Below are 23,572 nucleotides of genomic sequence, written 5' to 3'. Positions count from 1 at the left end.
GCCAAAGTTCCCCAGAAACACCAGTTGCTTGCATTGATCTTACAGGTTACTCAAACCATAGATTTCCATCAAACTGATTATTCAAATACAGGTGCAAAATAAGAATATTGTTAATTTTGCCTGTTTTCACATGAAAATGATGCTGGTTCCCTGGTTCACATTTCTTAGAACATGAGCAAGATTCTGATTACATAGAGTCCATTCATGTTGAGTCTTTAAAAGTTGTTTGCTTTAGTTATCTTATGTCATAAACACCTACTACTCATTGCCAGCATATAGCAAGAACAATTAGTTCCTTTAAAGAAAGTATTGGACCTTCAGAACCTCCCAGCTGCCTTTTGAATGTGCTGGCACAAACACGTTTGCCACGCCAAATCAAAATTTACTTGTTTCAGCATGGAAGCTTAAGGCATATGTTTGAATTCTGAATAAACTTAAAAGCTTAAAATCTTGTAATTGAGCTTAATAAACCACATTCAAGAGTTTTGAGAGGTTTTATTTTAGAGAGGCAAAACTGCACTAGTTGTTATTTTGGTAATGAAGACCTTATATGACTGATATCACTGATGTTTTGGACCTGTTGGAGTGGGTGCAGAGGAGGGCCAAGAATATGCTCCAAGGGCTGGAGCACCTCTGGCTTGGAGCCAGGCTGAGAGAGCTGGGCTGGTTCAGCCTGGAGAAGAGAAGGCTCCTTAAGGGGAGACCTTAGGGCAACTTCCAATACCTAAAGGGGCTAACAAGAAATGTGGAAAGGGACTTTTTACAAGAGTACACAGCAACAGGACCGGGGGGATGGCTTTAAACTGTCAGAGGAGAGATTTAGATTTGAAATAAGGAAGAAATTCTTTACTATGAGGGTGATGAGGCCCTGGAACAGGTTGCCCAGAGAACCTTAGAAACCTAGCAGTGTTCAAAGCCAGGTTGGATGGGGCTTGGAGCAACTTGGTCTAGTGGAAGGTGTGCCTGCTAACCCAATTAAAATACACATAATTCTGTTGGAAAAAAAACCACCAACCAATCTTTAAATCCAGTTGTATTCTTACAACACAAGCAGTATGTCCTGTTCTCACCTTAGGACCCTGTACTCAGAGAAGAACATATACAATCTTACCAGGCCACCATCAACTACCAATGATAACTTCTTATGGCCAGATCTTACCTGAAGACAGCAGCTTGTGAGTGCGCAGGAAACTGATTGCCAGGCGCATGATGGATGCCTTGTCCAGGTGGGAACTGATGTTGTGGGGCAGGGGCAGTTCATGTGCCAGTTCATAGAAAACTTCGGTCTCTTTGCTTCTTCTGCATCTTGCTGCATCTCTTGATTTTTCCTTCCTCCGCTCAGAACTGCTCCTGGTAGGTAAAGAAGAGAGAGAAAAAAGCATTTCTTCAAGTGCAATTCATGACCTAAGAGAAGAATTTGCAAGAGTAAATCTCCTCAGCAATGAATGAATCCATTACGTCAACTGATTTAAATAAATGGACCAGACTTTAATGTCTATTTGCTCCTTTAAAATGGGACTTGGGAGAGCACTGCCACAGCTGGGAAGGGCTCCGATTCTACACAGGTCAGCCTTTGGACTCCCTGAATTCCCATTGAGTGTAATGGGATCTGCTTTAGGTGAGAGAATCAATGCAAAATAGCATCCTATTACTCCTGGAATTCAGGAAATATTAAAAATAAAAGTTTTGTTTGTTCAATCTAAATTAATTTACTTGACAAGTATTCTGGGATGAAGTAACAACCCATTTTAAAGCTGGAACAATTACAATACATGTGGATGTGTCATAGTTATTTCAGTGTCAGAGAGTTTCAATGGCTGCACCCCACACTGAAATCAAAGTAGTGATAGGGTATCAAGCTGTGTTTGTATATACAACTCTCTCAGCAATTAATCCAACACTACTCTGGAAAAACACTTTTTCTTGACCATGAAGGATACCAAGTGGGAGGGAAAATCCTGCTACTTGCAAGAAACCCCTCCTTTGTAGAAGGATATTCTAATTAAATAGCCTGCTCTCCACTGTCTATGAAAATAGATTCTTTCTTTAACAAAAGAATGTGACCAAAAGAGCCAGCAGTCTTCAAAGTCCACAGAAAACAGAAGAGCAGAAAATAATGAAGGGGATGACATTTTACAAAGCAAGCATGCAAAGTTAAGCCACTGAGAGACATAAAGCTAAATTTAACATGCAAGATACACAAGGGATACACTTATAATGGATCTGGGACAGGACTGTTTTAAGAGGGAGCTTCACTGACTTTCAGGTTCTTTTATCAAGCACAATTCTTATTTCAGAACATGAAGAACCTGAATCCAGTCAAACCCATCAGCTATATCAAACCCATGTAGCTCTGCCAATACTACAAGTGTCCTTCACTTGCATGAGTTGAGGTTTTGCATCTTAGTCATGTCAACACAGAATGTATTACTTTTCAGGCAGACTCCTGCAATATTGTACCAATGCAAACAGAATGAGCACAGAACAGGGTGTGGAATAGATCAGCCCTGCTGGTTTTGCCATTGTGGCTGCACATTCATTTGTGGGATCACTAGCAGCATCACTCCATCCTCAAGGCTGCCTAAAACTGAAGCAGTTTATAACCTGCTTTTTTTCAATGTCAGTATATAAAAAAAGAGCCTATAAACTAATAATGGATCAACAACAACAAAGTCCTATCAAAACAGGGTATTCCAATAAATATACTCTTTTGTGTGAAGATGATGAGGAAAACATCACATTACTAGAAACTGTTCCAATCATGACTGGCCTCATTCTGCATAAGATAGAAGAAGAGTATTAATACATAGCACTGTATTCTAAACAAGATGACCATTTCTAGAAGAGCTAGACTGCCTTCAAAAGCTTCTAGCATTGAAGCCATGGGTGCCTTCATAAATTAGAAATAGGGGAAAATAGCCAGGGTGTGTGCTGAATGCTAAGAATAAAGTTACAGTACAATGTTTGCTGGGCCCAAGCAAGGCTGAGCATTCAACATCATCATCATCCAAAGCAGGAATGTGCACACTACACATCAGTAGGGCCCTCATGCTGCAAAACACGTGAAGCTTGGCATATGCACAGGGATCGGATAGGTGCTCACCAGAGGGTGTGCTAACAGGGCAAAGGGCCTCATAAATGCTTACAGTATCTCCTCAAGATCCATGGCCTGCCCTCGGCAACCTCTTTCACAATGATTTTGCCCGAGGTGGATATTTTCTAACACCGCATCTGCTACAGGAGGCATGCACAATGAGGAGACCTATACACACTTCAGTACGTAACAGCAGGGTCCAACTTTGATAATGACTTCAGGGGCATTGCTGGAGCAAGCACCGACCCACCCGAGCTTGAATCTAATGGACCAGATATTACAAGGCGACTCTAACGCCTTACTTCTCTCTTTGCCGAGAAAGTCATACTACATCCATGTAAAAAAGAAGTCCCTTCATACAGCTCTCTGAAAAGGTACAAGAGAAAATGCCCCATGTCTTCCCAGGCTTCTCAGTTTCTAATTCTACTGAGGAAATAAAAGAGTAGAAATAAAACCAAACCAAACAGAACAAAATCTGCATGGCAAGATTTGCATGAATTTCCAATTGCAAAACCTGGAAAATTTAACTTGACCCATGAGCATTCAAGGTCTGCTCTAAATCTGGAGCCCACAGTTTTCACATTAAAACCAACCTGCACAGAACAAGATCCGATCCCTCCTCATTTAAATACAAAACTTGGGTTACCGAGGCCAAAGCCATGTCACAACTCATGCAGTAAAAACGGGTTGTATAAGACAGGGTCTCGTAACACCACTCCAGCCACAAAGAAGAATACTTGGTTTTGCCAAGCTCTGTAGATGTAATTTGAAGCGTGGCTGATGAGATGAGCTGGTTTCATTAACCACGGGATGCTCAAGGTTTCTAATAACTGATGCTATGAGTAGAGAATGGCTTTTCCTCCCTGTGCTGCAGATGCTTCCACTCACTCCTGACTGCCGTGCTTGGGTTCTCTGCAGAGATATCATGCTTCATTACATTCCACACCACACAAGAGCTTTTTCACATCAGAACACAAGGGGAGGAATCAGCCTGCCCAGTGGCTTTCAAAGGACTTTCTTGCTCACCCATTATCATTTAAAGCAAACAAACAATTTGCTTGTTAAGCATTTCCCCCGTGGCTTCCTGCACCTCAGTTTTCCTCCCAGCCTTTCCTCACCCAGCACACCCTCAGGTCACGTTGTTAGTGTAGCCAGCCTAGTACAAGCACAATGAGGGATTGCCCCACACAGTTTCTGGCCCCAGCCACAGTCACAAGACATCTACACTTGCTTGCTCTCCTTCCCAGGGACACCCATGTCCAAGGTTGGACGAGGCCTTGGGTGATATGGTTTAGTGTGAGGTGTCCCTGGCCATGGCAGAGGGGTTGGAACTTGATGATCTTAAGGTCCTTTCCAACCCTAACTATTCTATGATTCTAAGATGGTTGTTCTGTGCTTACTCATCCTGGTTGCAAGAACCTCCAAAATTGGAGTTGAGTGATAGAAATCTGGTAAAAGCAGTATTTTCATATTGCAGGCCGTTAACTCCCTAACTGTAGCTACAGGATTCACATTTCACCCGCAGCAAGGCTGGACTACCCACAGCTACAGCATGAAAACGTAACTACTCTAGGAGCTGCCCTTTCGAAGGCCAGGAAGAACAGAGGACACCGACTCCTCTTCGCACATCATTAGAGCAACAGAGAAAAGGCCCAGGTTCCAGCTAATGTATGAATCATTCCCTCCCAGCACATAAACCACCCACTTATGTGGCAAAAAAAAGCACACGTGTGCGTCACTGCTCGGGGAACGTGATGCAAGCAGAAGCAGAAACCTCCCTCACCCGAGCTTGTGTCAGAGTTGAAAATGCAGAGGGGAGAGAGGAGAAAGCCACCCGCACGCTGCTGCGAGGCTCGGAGGTGGTGCAGGGGAATCCTCCCAGGGGCTCCCTGACATTTGTTCCTTCAGGAGCCCTGGGATCAAGCCCCCAGTCCAAATATCCAAACGAGAGGGCTGCAACACCCCTCCTATGGAGCCAGGCTGAGAGAGCTGGGCTGGTTTGGCCTGGAGAAGAGAAGGCTCCATAAGGGGAGACCTTAGAGCAGTTCCAGGGCCTAAAAGGGCTGACAAGAAATCTGGAGAGGGACTTTGGACAAGGGCACACAGGGACAGGGCAAGGGGGAATGGGTTTAAACTGAAAGATGGTAGATTTAGACTCGCTATAAGGAAGAAATGCTTTACTATGAGGGTGCTGAGGCCCTGGCACAGGGTGCCCCATCCCTGGCAGTGTTCAAGGCAAGGCTGGATGGGGCTTGGAGCAGCCTGCTCTAGTGGAAAGGTGTCCCTGCCCGGCACAGGGGGGTTGGAACTGGATGATCTTTGAGGTCCCTTTCAAGCCAAACCATTCTGTGATCTGGCAGGATAAGACCCCACTCAGCCACAAACGCACCTTTACATTGCAATCACAGCATGACCCTTCCCAATAAAACCACAAGAAAGAAATGGAAAAACTCAAATATCCTTGGAAATGGGGAGACCAAGCTAAGAAATGAGACTGGGGACTCCATCCAGGACTGGGCTATGCACAAGGTAGTTGGGAAGCTCAAGGAGAAGGAAAAGGAAGATGCCAATTCCCAGCAAGAACTCTGAGGGCTGCTGGATGATGCTCCAAGGCCAGAGTGTTTACACACATGGAGGCTATAGGGAATGGAAGAGTTAAGACAGGGCAGGCAGTTGGCCACCACAGAACACAAGTATGGCACTGTACCCCCAGGACAGCTGTTTACATGACTTCCCACTCCCTCCTGGCATGTTTAATTTGCACTCTGAAAATAGAATTCACGGGCCAACATGTGTGAGCAAAGATGACACACAATGGGCAAGTATTTGCCCTCTCAGGTGAAGCTCACAAAAGTTCAGGAGCAAAAGCTCTCCATAACATACCCAAGAACCCAAACAACAAACTGGTCCCAACAACGATAACAGGAACAGAGGATGAGATCCTATCTGCTGGAAGCATCCAAAGGGGTGTTGGAATGCCCTGCATGGATCCAAGAAGGCAGATTCCTATCCCCTTGCTCATCTCCAACAGTCTCTTGCGACACAGCTCCACTGAAATAGGCAGGAATACCTGCAGAGGAAGGACTTGCACACCTGGGGTGAAGATCATAATCTGGCTTTCTGAAGCCTCTCTTACTGCAGGACTGGGAACTCCAGGCACGGCAACTTATTGGCAAACCTTGAAGCCCTGCGTAACTGATCTGTCTTAAACAACCTTGCAAAGCTATCACAACAGTGTAGGGGTTGTCTGTAGTGCTCACTGCTGCGATAGCCTCAGACTTGGGCAGCTGGGAGATATGCTGGGGCAGCCAGTCAGGACGGGGACTGTGCTGCCTGGGCACCCACAGCCCAGACACAGCAGGGAGCAGCCCCACAAACACTGGTGTAAAGAGACCACCCCAACACATGGCATCACTCACTGGTCTGGAATACAGTCAGGCACCCACATAACCCTTCTTGGCTCAGCAGACAGGGACTGACTTGAGGTCTCAGTCCAGTTTCCATCAACTGTGACCATACTCTCTGCAATCGTAACCCCACCAGTACTTCATCACCATCACAAATCCCTGCCCGCCACCTCCACCCATACATCTCTCTGGTCCTTCCCACACACATTACCCCATCAAAGTCCTTGGTACCGGGTGGTCAGCTTCAGCAGTCCTCCCTTCTGTCGAGGACATCGTGGGCCTCCTTTAAGCTTGCCAAGATAGCAATCTTCTGCTCTGGGTTTCGTTGCTCTCAACAAGTCCATGTGGGTTGGTGCCCTGGTTGTGTACACACACACGCTTGCTTGTTTAAGACTGGGCAGCACAGTAATTGCACTGAATTGCACTCCCACCTTGTAGGCTCCAGATCACAGAAGCTTTTAGAGAAATCGTAATCCACACCTTATATAAAAACACCTTCTATGTAACCTGGTAGCCCTCGCTCGTATGTATGTACTGCACAACACAGCCGTACACTTTGAAATACACAGTTCAGACTGACTCGCTAGAGTTTACTTCACTATTTCGGTGACCCTTGGACTTTGCTTCAAACTGCCATGTATGCAAACTAGTAAAACAACCAGTGTATTACTTGATATCCAGCGGCTGGTCATTAAATGTTTCTAGCTCCGGCACTTTAGAAGTCAAGAATCCATAATTAATTCAGCTGTCACATGAAATTTCTCATTCACTCCTAGTGAATGCTCACCTTCAATGGTTTACAGGTAAAGATGCAAATGCTACCTTGCAGGACAAGAAAAATACATTCTAAGGATGCAAAAATAAGAAAATGTTTTACAGTACAAGTAAATGGAAAAAAAAAATCAGATGCTCAGCAGAAAAAATATTTTCCAATTCAAGCCTGTAAAAACTCAATAAAAATACTTTAACAGGCAGCGCTATCTTGGATAACAACAAAGATTTATTTCAACCTAGCAAATGCGTTTTTTGCTGCATGTTTACATTTTGCTCCACTTGCTGCTCAGCAAATGCCTTGCTGATTTGAACCAGGACGATAACTGAAAAGGAGTTTCTCTGCCTGTGAGGCACTCCATAGCTGTCTCAGGACCACATTGCCTGATGGCCTCCAGAGATGTGCTTGCACAGACACCAAGCAGCCAGCGGCGATGCTTACTTAGCCTTAAGATTCCTTTAGAAAGCATTTGTCACCATTGTACTTGACGAGCAGTTTATTCTGGATGGCACACTGGGCTTCTGAAAGCCCCCTCCGTTCAAGGAATAGAAGTGACCATCGGTAAATAAAAAGTGCTAGAAACAGCAATTTACTCACTCATCAGGAACTTGGGCCAAACTATGAAAGCTGAGAACGTTGGGATATGGTACCCAGTACACAGACAAAACACAAACGACGCCTAAATGGGGAATTTGCTAATAGAGGAAATGAGAGTTTGAAGGTAACAAGAAAAGCTACCAACAGAAAGGGCTATTACAAAAATAAGGAAATGAAATACCTTCCACCCTTCCTTTAAAGCTGCCCTAACTTACAGGAACTCCCCACCAACTCCTTGGTTTGATTTCGGGATTTCTTGTGTTTCTGTACATACCAACTAAATAACAGATCACTGCTAGGGTAACGAAGCTTGGCATCTCCTGCCATATCAATGTGCGATGCGGTTCTTTCCTCCAAGTTTAAAACCAAAGGCTGGACAAGAGACAGGAAAATGAGGAATAGGAGTGTCTCAGTGACAGATGAGGGAAGAGTTCTTGTTTAAGGGCAAGAAACTAATTTCTACTCTTATTAGGCCTCTTCAAAGGATGTCTGGCACAACGATAATGGACTTAGCTAGTACGCTTAGAGTATCAAGAGATGAGACCTAAGTGAATACCAAACCTGTGGTATGGTGTCTTTGGCATATTTATAATTCACTAAGTCCACATCACCCCAGGAACACTACAGCTGGTGCTAAACAGTCAAGAATACGTTTTCTTGAGTGGGAAACAACACATCAGCTCGTTAGGATAACTTTAAAACCACATGCAAGACTAACTTCTCCAATGTCTGAAGCTCTGATGGTGCCTTTAGTCTTAATAATTAAGCTGTACTGGATTTGTATCTTATTTATTTTCAAGAACATTCCTGGCATTTATTTCTTAAAGAAGATGGTGCTGAGACAAAAAGCATTCTATAAAACTATATAGTTTTGAAATGCTTGTACCACTAGCATCCTTTTTATACCATTAGCTGCATTTAATGTAGCTACTAAAAGAAACCCACTTTGCACCTGCAATTTAAAGTATCATTGTGAATACTGAAGTTGTCACAGCAACTAAACAGTACGTGGGGAGTTCAATGTTGAAAACCTTGCTGAGGTTGTAGAAGTGCTTTATTTTTTTAAAGCATTTAGGTTCACAATATGTCACCAGAGCCTGATAAATTTAATCACAGTAAGCAAAACAGCATCTACAGGATTTATGTTCTACCATTTTCCCTCTAGTTTTATGAGTACCTTGAACCAGAAAGATAAGTATTAGGATTTCAGCAGCCATTAATCTGGTCCTGGATTATTTTACGATGCTGTGAGTGCAGCCTGTCCTGCAGTCACCACGCCAGCACAAGCCTGGTACCTGGGAGGACGTGCCAAACATGCTGCTCTTAGGGCAAGGCACAGCCCTGTGGAACTGCATGAGGCTCACAATGTCCAGAGATGCCAGGCTGCTCTTTGATCAGCAGTTGGAGCAGATAGAAGTATTGCCTTTTTGCCTTTTCAACCCATTCCATTAGGGATAGATGACTGAGTGACTTCTTGTCTTTTCATTTTCAGGCAGAGCAGTTTCCTGCTTCAAGGCATGCCCAGCAAGCCCCAGTGCTGGTCACAGAAAGGGCCAGGACAGCTCTGGATTACCCTTGTAAAGCTGCTGCAGCCCATACTCTAAAACAGACCAGCAAAATGCCCCCTCCATCTTCTCAAATAATGAGGACATTTGGAGATAAACAAGCAGCCCAGCATACAGTTAAATCTCAGAGGAGCACAGAGTCATCTAACTCAAGCCTTCCCTCCCAGACTGGTTTTGCACTGCTCTGCTCTATCAAGACACGGGATGATGGATTCCTTCTCTGCAGCAATTGACTCTTTGACACTAGCCAAGATACCGCAGCCTTCAGAGATAACCTGTAGACTAAAGAAAGCCCATCACCAAACCCACTAAACAATACGACAGAAAGGATTATTTCAGTGTTGGACAAAACTGAACTTGCTTTCAAATCAGCTAATTTTTGGGGGTGATAAATGTACCGCTCCGATTTTCTCCATAGTTTCCACTTAGACATCCAGGAGTCCCTGCAGTACAGCTAGAGCTAAAATAGCAGCACAGAAGTGGGGATAAGGTTATGACAATGCACAACCCGAGATCCCTATCAATGATTTGTGTTTGAGAGATCACAGATCCTTATCTTGTGGCATTACTTGTAGTAATCAGTCAGTTTTGACAGCTAATCTAGAGGTCCCTACATATTGTTGCTCAGGAGCTCAGCAGGTATTGCTAAGATCTGTTTTCAGATAACCCAACTATTTACCCACTCTAAAAAAAACACATACCAAAGGATGTGCTTTATCTCTTCACCAGTGGGTTAAAGCTAAAGGTGAACCAAGTGTAATTTGCAGGCCAGGGTGGGGTGGGGGGAAGCACAGAAATTAACCTCAAAAGCAGCCCCATTTTTCAGATGGGGCAGCGACCACAGCCCAGCCCAGCCCATACCAAACCACATCCAGCATCATTTATCAACGTGGCACAACTGCAGGTGAATGATTAAGCTTTATGTCAAGCCTAAGGGACAAACGCTGCCATCACACGACTTCACTATCAGTGGTATGCACACCTACGCTTCAGCCTCAAGCCCACTCAGCTGTTAATAGTTGAAAGAGTCACGCCAAACACTGCTGACAAACCCAGAGTTCTACAGTTTAAGGTTATGCTACACCTTAGGCAATATCCACCAACATCTGCGGGTGAAAACCCCGGTGCTCAAGCCAGGCTCGGACCAATATCCCATGGTATGTTATCTCGTGGCACTGGCACATTTGCTGACAGGTTCACACAAGGGGCCTTTGTGGGTAAGGAACAATGAGAGAGGCGCGCACCAGCACAGGAAAATGGGTGGTGACCACCAAGGGATGGAAAAAAAAAGCCTCTTTCAAAGGAAGGTCTTTGAAAACATTCATTACACCCCACCCAGTTATTTTCACTACAATATTTCAGTACATAAAAACAACACAGGGAAAACAAACAGCCCACCCTTCAACATGTTGTAGGTTCTTCAACCCCCAAGCCATAAAGCAGCTGCAATCTTCACCAAACAGAAGACATCTGCATGCATCCACCGAAACCTCCATCACCACCTTTCTTCTCGCATGCATCTCCAGGCTCTCTAAGCTGACTCAGTTGGATAACTTCATCAAAATCTAAAACTGTACTGGCTGGTAAATACACGATAGCGAGCATTTATAGGGATCATAAAGGAAACATAGTGCCACAATTAAACAAGTTGCGATATAGGAGAACAGCCCTCCACAGTGCATTTCAGCTCTTTGTTTGTTTTTTTTTTCCCCCTAATTCTGCCAATTAAAACAGTAGCTAGAATTAATATTTAATACAGAACAGCTGCAAGACAGAAAAGAGCAATAAAGACAATCCATATTGAAATGGGTCTCTGATATCAGCAGATAGTTGAAGACTGGAGGCCAGCCTCTGAAGGCATGGAGGCCATACCTTCACCCAGGCTTGCCTCCATCACAACCAGCAAGCTTACCAACAGATCAAGATTGAGCAGGTAACCCTCCCACCAGCCTTGGGAACACAAAGAGAGCTCCTTCTCCTAAGGCTGTGGGCTGCTCTGTGATGATGCCCTTAGCCACAGGTTCAGTATGCAGACAGCAGAACATCTACAAAGGAAATTCAGCCACTTTGTGTCACTCTGCTTCAAGCACAGGGCCTCTGTTGGATGCTCTAAAGACTGCAGTGGCAGCACTCACCTTTTGTCACCTTTAGAGAATGCTCAAAACAGTCATTAAAATCACTTTGTGCTGTTGCCTGGTAATAACCCGTGCCTTGTCCTCCCCAAGTGCCAGATCTTCTAATAATACAGTTAAGAAAACAGCTCTTGCGATAAAGTCTTTATGAAACAATAGTGACCCTTGCTTACTTTTTGGACCTCAATCATTTTAATGTGCGCTTGGTTATGATGGAAGTTTATGGTTTCTCCCTCTCCATCTCTTGGTTACTTGTAGCCATTCACAGCAAGGAGAAGGATATGCAGAAAGAAAGACAGATTAAACAGCCATTTCTTTGGCAAGCAGGGAATAATAATTCTTGAGAATAACAACACAGACGCTCTAAATTTTGATCATTCCATGTAAGACAGTTTCCTCCACTTCCTGCAACAACGACCAAGTGCAGGCCAGAGTCAGGCTACATTTCTTGCCCTCTGGGGTGTGAGTTTTGTCTGTGCAAACATCCTTGGACACAGCTCATTCTTAGTTCCTCCTTTCTTTTCAAGGGGCTGTTGTTTTATACAGCAGCTTTTGAATTGTCTGCCTCCCTTTAATTCACTTACTGGCTAAACTGGAATAGTGATAACTTTGCATGCTGCGATTCCAAGTTCCCAGTAGCATTCAAGTTTATCACTAGCTGAAGTCAATCAAAAATTGACTATTCATAGCATAAACTGGGGTAAATTGTATTCTTCTTTTAAGAGGGAAAGGACTGAAGCAAATGGTCAGGCTACTTCAGCCACCTACCCAGAAAACCAGCAGTCACTGCAGTAAAGTTAGGCAATCCCTCTATATTTACAGCTAAAATCAGAGGCTGGAGTGATGTAACTTGGGGCAATCACTGCCTTCTCTGTGCACCCCCAAATCCTACCTTCAGCTCCTAGCAAAGCCCTGAGAAGCCTTCTTGCTGCTGCCCTGCCCCTCTGCACCCGCTGCTGCAGCAGAAGGCAGAGGGACATCGAAACCCCAGCACTTGAGGAGGAAACAGTCATGGCCTCTCCACACTCAACTGCAGTATTTCAAGTATTCTAAAAATGAAGGCTTGGTTCTGTTGGGAGATGGCCGCCAGCTCCTCTGACATCACCTGAGTAATCACTCACTAAACACAACCTTGCAAAGGGAACTAGTATAAGGGCAGCCTGTGGTGTAATACAAATCAACTGGAGGCAGTCTTTCTCTTTCGGTGTTTCTTGTTTCCTGTCCTCCTCCTGCCTACTCACTCCTTCAACTCCTACGTATCTACAACCAAAGGATGGTTACTCTAGACAACAGACGGTGATAAATGGGAAGCAGAAAAGCTTGGAAGCACTCGGTGTGCGCACAAAGGCAAAAGCTCATGGCTACATTTCTTTGTATTTTCTGGGTTTTACTTCAGAACTGTGAATGAACTTACCAGTATCTTGCCATATTTCCTGCTAGAGCTTTTATTCTCCTTACAATTAAGCAAACAAGGCACATACACATACATTGGGCCTGATTCTCATGTTCATCATGGCCCCATCACCCCAGGAGGGCAGGAGGCAGAAGACTAATAACTGTAATAAATTCTGTTCATGACAAAGGTAGGTGAAACTCAGTTCTTCCAGAGTTTTCCGCTTAACTTGATACAATGTTAAGCTCATTTAACAAGAAACACATTACAATCACGAAGGTCTTGGCCATCGATTGGAACTTTGCATCTGTCAGGGTGTGGTACCTCAATATTTCACTGTTTTGATTCTAGCTGTATAACAGCCAAAGTTCTGACAAGAAAGCCCATGCTACACATGCTGAAATGCAAGCAACTGTGTCAGTACATGCACAAGGGGTTACAAGAGTTACAAAAACCAGATGGTACTTCCCAAGGCACGGGCAAGGTTGCTCTCATCCATTTAGCGCCGAAAGTGCCAGGAACTACCAACGCTGTTTTGCAAGGACACCTTGTGCCTCTCTACAGCAGTTCTTGGAAAACACAATTTTTATTCTTCCTGTCCTTTGCTAAATTAAATAACTTAATCAACCGAACTGCACAATTGTTCCGAAAAATGATGGCTTTCTCAGGGGAAGCAGAAAGAAAAGGAAGAAAAGAAGCTGTAATCACTGCCAAAGCTGATGACTTTGTTATTAGAAAACACAACTGGGATGGGTACGGAGGCCAAAGATGAGGTACACTGAGAAACAACCACACTACAGCCCTACCCTAAACTCTGGTGCGGAAGAAGGATGAGGCAGGTACAGAGAGCACCATGTACCTGCTGCTGATAAAAGCTGAATCCAAAAGGTAACATCTCTTGTTGTGTTAGCATGTTCTTTTGAATTGGATTTGTATGCCAGCACAGTTGGCTATGTTTGTACAAAACATGCTGCTATGGCCAAGAGTAGGTATAAAAAGGATTTTTATCCCTTCACAGACAGGGAAAGGAAAAAAGGAAAACAGGGGAAGTTCTTTCATGCAGAATACAGGAGAGGGATAAATATTTAACTCTCTTACTGAAACAGCTGTACACTGATGTGAAATACCAAGAAACCTTTATAATGCAATGCAGATGGAAAACAACAGTAATAATAAAAAAGCAAGGCATAGCACACCAAGTGGAGTCCTAAATTGCACCAATACAATTCAACACTAACACGACACAGATGAATACACCCACTTTATATGCATCCTGTTAATTTTATTCCTGATGTTTTTAAAAAGCAAAATCTTACAATTGGATGAAACTGTCGCCAGTATCAACATTCACCCTCGTTTTTGTTCTCACTTCCTCATACAAGTAATGGACTTCCACCATTGCTGACCCTGCCATTAGTCCGAAGAAAACTTGGAAAACATTGGGGGGAAAAAATCTCCAAGGACCCTAAAGGAACAAGTCATCAGCAGAACAAACCCACATGACCAAGCATTTCAGTTGCAGTTTCTCCACTTGGAGGGGTCCAATACCTCAGATCATTAACTAGGAATCAAAGAGGCAATTTTCATTAATAATACTAAATAAAGCTTTATTTACCAATAAATAAAGCTACCAATACATGTTTGCTCCAGCTGAGGAGGTTGCTTCATTTTCACCAACTGGATAAAACCTTTCTGAAAGCAATGAGACAAGAAATATCAAACCCTACTGATGGGCTGTATTTCCAATGAAGTTTCAAGTCAGAGTGCAGGTAGGGTGTAGGCCTGTGCTCTGTAGACACAGGGATTATTCACTAGGATTACAGCATGTTTTACTTAAATCCTGAATAAAGCCATGTTTCCCCAAAGCCCTGGCTTACTAACAGCTCTGAGAGAAGGATGGATGACAGCATCAAACCTCATCAGTCCGGAAAGGAAGAATGCCAGCAACCTGCCTAACCTGTGGATCAGAGGTTGCAGGATTCACCTGGAATAATACAATTTGAATCTGAGCGTTTCTTTAAAAGAATACTCCAGTCAATTTAAGCAGCTTTCAGGGATGGAGAACTAACGCACCTTAACATTTAATGGGCTGTTCTACTGGCCAGTCATCTTTCAGGGATGGAGAACCAACCCATTGTAACATTTAATGGGCTGTTCTACTGGCCAGTCATCTTTCAGGGATGGAGAACTAACGCACCTTAACATTTAATGGGTTGTTCTACTGGCCAGTCATCTTTCAGGGATGGAGAAGCAACCTGTTGTAACATTCAGTAGGTTGTTCTACTGATCAGTCAGCTTTACTGTCAAAACATTTGCACCTATTTTCACTTTCTGTCCATAAGAATTAATTTCTTACTGCCTCTTTTTTTAAAGGTCTGAAGTTATTTGGTGCACATAAACATGCCAACCCAACACCACTTAACTTTCAGTTTATATTTTCTATTCTAGAAAATCCCCCGTCCAGCAAGTCTTGCATCACTGATACGTTCTGTGCAAAACCAAAGTGCAAATTCAAACCAAGCATTTAACATGAGAAAACTTTAAGCTGAGCAGGAAAGAATGCAGAGTTACAAACTGGAGGCTGGCCAGATGGGAGAGGAAAGACAAGAGAAACAAACAAGATAAGCTATGGGGTTTGGGGAGAAGAAACTCCATGCACAACACACCCCCCGCCCACCCCACTTCCCAGAAAGTGCAGTGCTTGGGTCTACTCTTACGAATGCCATTTCTCCTCCTCCCTTACATACTTACCAGGCACAGCAGGTCATCACTTAGGTGCCTTCAGAATTACACCGTTCACTAGTACTTACCCTCACACTACTTTGCTGGGCATAAGCACTTCTACAGACAAGTCGCTGTGGACAGTAAAAATCAAAAGGATGGCTACAGGCAGCAGCTGCAAAGCCTGCTGCTGTGTGACCTTCCCCTGTTTTTCATATGGGAAGGACTGAATGCCATGGAGCATGCCCTCCGATTTAGGTTGACTCAAAACAGTTTTGCAAAGCCAGTCTCAAAAGGTGTCCTTCCCATGGTTTTGGTTGCTGCAGCTATTTAAGTTATTATCTTGAGATATAGTGAAATAGTCTTCACTTCCTCATTCTAGAATTAAAAACCTAAAGGGCAACTAAATAGATGGGAAAAACATCTTTGACTTGGGGAGTGGGATGCCCTGTGTTTGACCCATCAGACTCCAACTCAGAGCAGGGATCCAGTACTGACACTCACCCACAAACTGAAACAGGGAACCCAAGCACATGAAAGACAGCAAAAAAAAACATCTGAAACACCATCCAAACAATGGTGCTTGTGGTACAAAGGAAGAGAGGACAGTGGGGACATAGCTAGTCCAGGACGAAGACGAAGTCTTCTCTCCTCAAGTCCTCCTCTAGGGGAATCATATCACACCAGTCCCTGGTATGAATCCTCACCTCACCACATTAACCTAAATGGATTTACCCTGACTTGCATGGATGGGAGATCGGAACACAGCTCTTCAAAGTAAGTTCTATTTTATGTTTTCTTATGTCAATGCCAATAAACAGGAAATACTTTGCTCTCAAATTCTCCTGGGACATATCACATGAGACCAGCTACTAGTAGGCAGTGACTGTTTGGCATGGGAAGGAACATCCTGGCTACCAAGAAAGAAGGGTAAATCTTTAAAGAAGAAAACAGGTAGAAACAACAGTTTCAGGGGAAGTTAAAACAAGACAATGGGTCTGCATGGAAAAGGTAACTCTGATGGAATAGACTTGTAGAAAATGAAGGTTTCACAGAACTCTGTAAGCCAAGAAAGAATGAATGTCTTGCTAGCCTATGATAGAGAATTTCTCATGCGTCAATACAGTTCTATTTCATTATAGAACAATTAATACAATTATTGAGGAGCATTTGAAATGGATACCACAAATGAAAGCAAGAAGGGCCACTAACATAGCTTCACTAAATGATGTTCTCTACCACACAGAGGCCCAAAAGCATGGAGAGAACTGGAAACCAGATTTTTATCAAACCATCTCTGCAGGAAGTAGATAACACAATTCAGAAAATGGGAGAAAGATTTGGGAGTGCCGTCAGCAGATTTAGGGAGAGGAAAGGGAAAGCAGACACCAAAAAAATTCCCTTGGGTGTAGAAAGACTTCAAGAGCATGGAAAATATTTTCAAGTGCAGACCTAGAATTAGATAAAGAGAGAAGTGGAGAACTTCTCACCCTACGTGTCTTGCTTCACACAGGGTAAAAGGTGCAAGTGTAGCTGAAATACAGGAACATCTGGGCTCTGTTAATGTTATGCAAGCGCTGATCACCTTAATTAACCAAGCTTTGAGAGCAGTCAGAAGGACAAAGATTAATTCTGTTTAACTCCATGAATAACACTTTCAAGAACAAAAGGGCCCAGCCTGCCCAGTAGCTCGATCAGCCTGATGTATCAAGACTTAGTGCATCAGAAATAGTCTTGAAGGAGCCACTCCTCCTGCCCACAGGGATACGGGGAAGAAGAAAAGTTACTGCATAAAAGCTTTATAGAACAGATAAGAATCTTCTATTAAGCAGCACCTCCATACCAACATACGTGACCACGACTGTGCAGATTACAACTCAGCCCTCAAAAAACCCTCTAAGAATAAACCTTACATCAGGATCTATTTTCTGTTTGCTCAAATATTTTTCCCCATGCTGCTGCCCACCAACTTGTACCGTTCCTCCCTCACGTGAAACTCCCATGATTGTTTGCTTAGTTACCACATTCTAGCACTTGCACATGCAAGACCACTCCCAGCCCTTCTCAGAAGGGTAGGTACTCTCCTGATGAGGACAACTCTCCCTTGAAGCACAATTTCATTTACCAAAAAGCCTTTTGCACCATCTTTTCCAGTTTTGGCCTCAATCAACTTCTTTTCATGGCTGTCTGTCCAAACATCTCAGGTCTGACTGCTCACCTAACCTAACTAATATGGCTCACTTTCTAGCATGCTTCTGACACACTGCAGGCCAGGAGGTGTTGAGCACTTGCAACCTCTCCCCTGGAGGCAGACTGAAAGTTCAAACAACAGCTTAGTTGAGGACCAGCCATCCTCAGGATTTAATTCTGCAGTCGTGTGCATCTCTGTGTGCATTTTTACACCCACTTTTCAGCAGACACACCATTTTCCTAAAGCTTGCAATTTTTCATGCATGTTTTCAGTAGTTTTGTGGTCCACCTCTCTATTTCACTCTCAGAAGGGAACAGAGGACCATTTTCTGCAGTGAAGTTTGTCAACATCCATTTGCACCCACAAGATCACAAATACGTATGTAAATATGACAAACAGCAGAGCTACCTCTACATCAACTTGTCCATTGGCATTCACACTCTGGCCATTTCCATGCAAGTATCCGTTTTGCTACTCCGTTTTATTCACTGATGTTTGTTAACCAGTACATAAACACGGTGGCAACACGTTACACTGCTTTGCCATCCAGTTATGGTGATACAGACTTGACGTTACTAAGGTTTTGCTTCAGTGAAGTTGTGTTTAACATGCCATGAACAGACTCAACTTGTGCATCATAGCTTGCCTGCCTGTTAAAAGCCAGAATACAGCTCCTACTCTACACTGGCAAGCAGACCTCTGCCACCATGCTTGCAGGTTGCTGCTGATATAACCCCAAATTTATAGCAAACTAAAATTTAGGCTTTCTTCCAATATGGCATTATTATTATTCCATTCTATTAATACCTAATTATTATGCCACTAAAAGCATCGTTGAAGGCCATTTGGAGCCATTTGAACAGTATTGCAAAAGACCAGCTTAATTATCTGTTCTGCTATAAACACACTTTTACTAGCACACTTTTTTTTCCTAAGCACTTTGAAGCTGCAGAGGGAATAAAGCATGACACACGGAACAGACATAACACAGAAGCAAAGCTCAAAGTATTATAACATTATAAACTCATAACAACACCGTTCGGGCACAATAAATATTAGAGCACTTCAGAACAATACCGACCTGTATCATTTATGATATTAACACAAAAGGTTTTTGTCAGATACAAGTACTTGACAAAGTTTATACATGTGATATTTTCTCCTGTGTTACACATGAAAGAAAACCCCAAGATAGTCATGCACAATAAAACATTAATAGTGCCGCGTATCACTTTGCACATCATGTAAGCATGGGCCTACAAGGAATTGTCCAACCAGCAGCGACAAGACTGCGCTCTAGCCAATACTCTGCATAGCTACACAGGCAAAAAGAGTTTTCCCAGCTTTCAATGTGCTGTTGTTTAATTTTTTAGGGTAGAGAGAGGGAGTTCATGTGCCTTCCCAGGCTGCCTGGACCAACACATCCCAGCTTTCCCAAGGAATACAACCATTGCAGCTGCACAACAAAGCAGCAGCTGGCAGCAGTAGCTGGAGAAGAGTGCCAGAGAAAGGGCAGGTTTTCTGAAGGATGGTCAGAGGCAAGCCATTTAGGAATGCGAGAGGGTAACTGCCCTTGACATTTGCAAACTGCCAAGCACCGTGCAGCAGCGTCCGGGCTGCAAACATCAAATACTTTTAGGTACCGCAGCTACAGTTTAGCACTTGCTCCCCATGTAGTCATTCACAACTAAAGGCCTTTATATAAACACTTTCACAAGCTACAAAGGTACCAGTGAGCATGCCCAGCTCTTACAAGAAACCATTACCATTCAAAGTACTCTATGGCTAACATTCTAGGCGGGACACTGGCTTCCCCATCATAAAAGTTATCTGAATTCCAAGCATTTAAAAAAAAGAATGAGTCAATTTTAAGAGAGATAAGGCTGGTTGACAAGGAAATTATAAAGTTCAAATGTTTGTGCATATGTGTGTACATTTATACATGCACACATGCCAACACACAGGGCTCAGAAGGCTGTACATTTGCCTTCCCATTTCTGAGTTTTTGTGAGCAACTGGGACATGACTTCAAATTTCTCTATCTTAAGAGTTAAAAAAGAAAACATAAAAAGAAGACAGAAAGGAAAACATGAGTCTCACCTAAACACAACTCAGAGAACTAAGGCTTTTGCAGTAAATATCATATAACTCATGATAGGAGTTACCAGGGCTGCAATGAGATAAACCATTTTCTCGGTCTTCATCATTAGCAGATACATTCCTCAAGTTGGGATAGATAAAATTATGCTGATAACTGCACTTGAAACTGTGTACATGCTTTGACTTGGCAATGCTGTAGTACAGAAGAAGGAAAAGAAAAACAGCAGTTACCTCTCATAGTTACCCTGCCAGGATTTATCATACCTCTAATTTTAATGCCCTATGAAAAGGCCCTTGCTAGCATGGGAAAGGGAGGAAGACAATAGAAACCAGAGGACAGAAGTAGGTTAACAAACACTAGCAAACATTATCCATTTAAACTGCTAATGGCAAGCTCTGCTGTTATATTTTTATCATTGCTTTTCTGCAAATTACTTTTATCAGCGATAATTTAGCTTTTATTTCATTATCTGGCACAGCAGACAAAAGGAAAACAGATTTGTTTTACAGCAGCTCCAGCACTTGCTCTGTCCATTAACACGGACAGACAAAAGTAAATTAAAGCTCTTAGACCACATTTTCAGCATACACGGTACTGAACCCCCTGTATCTAACCACTGTTTGTTTCTAAAGGAGAACAGAATGCATGCTAATGCTTTTATTTTCTCCACACCATTAATGGAAGTTTTTGTATTTTCATGTTTAATTCTGCCCCCCCTTGGTTCTGTCTGCCTCCAAAACATCTCAACTGGGGAGAATGAGTATTTTGAACAAGGAAATCACTACATTTCAGTCAGCTGAAGAGTGAAATACCACTTTCCTTCCATCCAGTTTTCTTAAGACCACAAAACCACAAAGAAGTTGTGTTTGATTAACTATGCATAAAGAACCCTTGGAGGATGTTGTTCCAACTCTCCTCTTCATCCTTTTTTCAAGCATATTTTCAGCTATTCTGCTTACTCCAGTAGAGGTAAACAGATTGCTTTATAACTTTCATCTAAAATAATAAACTTCTTTATAGAAGCTAATGTAACTACACAGCTGTTCTGGGAAAACAGTGGCCTTGCCATTTAAGCAACAGGATAATGGCTTTGATTACAAACTATTTTGCCAGAAAAACAACAAAATATTGACTGCTCTAAAGTGCACCTAATAGTCGTTAGTAACAGCCATTCTACTTGGTAATAAAATCACTTCTGTTCTTGCATGAAATGTTCTTTCACCTTTACTTAACAAAAAGGCATCAGCAAGCCAGAATTTCACAGTCTGAACTGACAGCCAGATGTTCTGGCTTGCTCCGAAGACAGCCTGTGCTATCATTAAAAAGAAGGGATTCTATCATTCTAGATATTTGGGAAAGTCTCAATTTGTGATACAAAGACCACATAAAAGGGTTCTTTCTCAAAGGCAACAAATAATGTCATTACTGGTTGCTCAGTCTGAAACTGCCACCACAACCCCAGCATAAACATTTATTAACATATAATGCAAATTAAAAGGTAGTGACAAAGTATTTCAAAGAGAGAATATTCTGGTTTGTGAAAGCAGAATTAAAGAGCTCTGCTACCACAACTTCCTTAATGACCATCCAGTTTTGGGACAAACTGCCCACTGATACTGTCAAATGCCATTTTGTTTTCTAATAAAAGCTTATTTGTCTTCAACTAAGTTTCTTAAAAGCCCAAAATAAATGTACTCCAGTTTTTATGCCCCTTCAGCAATCAGTTCATGACCACCAAACAAATTTGACTGCTGGGGCAGGTCACACTGATGACAATAGATTAATATTAAAGCACATGGAAATTTGGAAGAGCAAGAAAATACTTCTTGGATTACCACCAAGGCGATTCCAAAGGACAAACATGAACATAATTTAATCATTTCCTTACAAGCAGGCTTGGCTACAGGACTCCCAAAGTCATGATAAAAATGAAGTCACAGGGAATGTATTTTCAGAGGTCCTGTACCGGGATGGGGGAGGAGGAAGAACATGGTAGTTGAGTATTTTTAACCAGCTTTCCACAGATGAGTCTAAATCAAGCTCTTACGATTCTTCCCTGTCATAACCCGCTACAGAGGTCAAAGGCTGAAGCTTTCCCAGAGGTTCACTGTACATAACAAAACACTAAAAGTTCCCCAAATTGGGTTTATATATAACAGCAAAAGTGCTGTAGCCATCTACATCCCATGGAGTCCCATTAGTATTGAACAGGGCACAAGCAGGGCAGCAAAAGCATGAAATCTCCATATTTTCAATTAGTTTCTCTACTGGTGCCTGCAAAAGTTAGTGCTTCTTACACTCTTTAATGCTATGAAAGGATGACAAAACAAATCCTTTACTGCAGACACACTGTCATAAACAGTGGATTTTTTTCTAACACATTAAAATGATTAGTGATCTATTATTAAGCATTACAAAGGGGCTTGGGGATGCTCTCTTTTTCTGTTTTGAGTAAAAGTCCAATGAATAATTTGAGTAAATGGAGCAATTTCAATACCCTATGGCTAACCTGGGGACATACAGTCAGTGGGAGTGTGGCCACTCTGCCAAAGCTGAAGCCTTTGGCTCTGACATTAGGCATCTGACCTGTATGCTATTTCATCAGTAATTTATCATAAAACAACAGCAGGGGCACTGGTAGGAGAGGGAAGGCTGTTGAACAAGTGTCCTGAGCTGTCTAGGAAATCGTGTTTCCAACTGACATTCTGATTCTCTCTTCTAAAACTGTCTCAAATTGGCCAATAAAATAAAAATACAAATATACGAGAAAAAACCTTTTCCTTAAACTTCTGGAAATGCTTAAAAATAAAAATAAAGGAGCCAACATACTGCAGATTGCTGCAGAAAGAGCCACCAGCATGGTCAAAAAGGCAAAGAAACTACTGAGACATTGTCATCAGCAGCAAACTCTTAAAAAATTCCTTAAATTGAGACTTTTCTGCCCCCAGCTATTGATACAGCATTGGGGAAGAACAAAGGGGCATTAATGATGCTGTTGCACATACTGCACAGCCCTACTAGGATCAGGGAAGAGCAAGTCTCTTGCTCCACCAGCTGCCCCACCTCCAGCCACCTGCCACCCGTGACATCTGCTGTGGGCATGCAGGTGCTGCAGAAGCCATCGTCAAACACCTGAAGGTCAAAGTCTTCACAATATGATGCGAATGAGAATTCAGCTTCAGCTGGATTTGTGAACATAGCTGGTGCCCGTAAACCTATCCTCTTTGCACTCGGGAGATCTTTGACATTACTGTGCCCTTACAAATATCCACAACTTGTTTGGCACACGATGATGTTTCAGAAGTAAGAACTGCGTTGTAATTATGGTTTTGCTTTGTATATAGGTAGTGGTAACCGCAAAACATATTTAAGGCTGTTTGCTGTATATGCAATTCTATGTAGCACATAAACACCCCTTTCCCAAACAGAGCTTATTTGCCCTCATTAACCACTCTGTACCTCACCCAGCTTTATGGAGTGCCTATAAGCATCTCCTCTCCTCATCACACTCTGCCTACACCAGTGCTCTCCAGTCTGCCAGGGCCTCCCTCCTCCTGTAGCATCTTGCAAGTCCCTAGCACAGATTTTGCACTTTCCAA

General features: G+C 42.9%; 1 protein-coding gene across 1 annotated transcript in view; it reads right to left on the bottom strand.

The window, feature by feature from the left end:
* The window catches only part of EPAS1 (endothelial PAS domain protein 1), a 76,519-nt gene that overhangs the window by 33,134 nt on the left and 19,813 nt on the right, over nt 1–23,572 (bottom strand). Inside the window, exon 2 of the mRNA XM_057396975.1 lies at nt 1,160–1,350. Coding sequence (XP_057252958.1) covers nt 1,160–1,350 — 191 coding nt within the window. The remainder of the gene's footprint in view (nt 1–1,159; nt 1,351–23,572) is intronic.

This window comes from Pezoporus wallicus, unplaced genomic scaffold, assembly GCF_028554395.1.
Source record: "Pezoporus wallicus isolate ANWC-B61680 ecotype Strahan unplaced genomic scaffold, APGP_CSIRO_Pwel_v1 contig_8791, whole genome shotgun sequence".
Classification (NCBI taxonomy): Eukaryota; Metazoa; Chordata; class Aves; order Psittaciformes; family Psittacidae; genus Pezoporus; species Pezoporus wallicus.
Note: the sequence above shows the minus strand (reverse complement) of the source record. Positions and strands in the feature narration are given on the sequence as shown.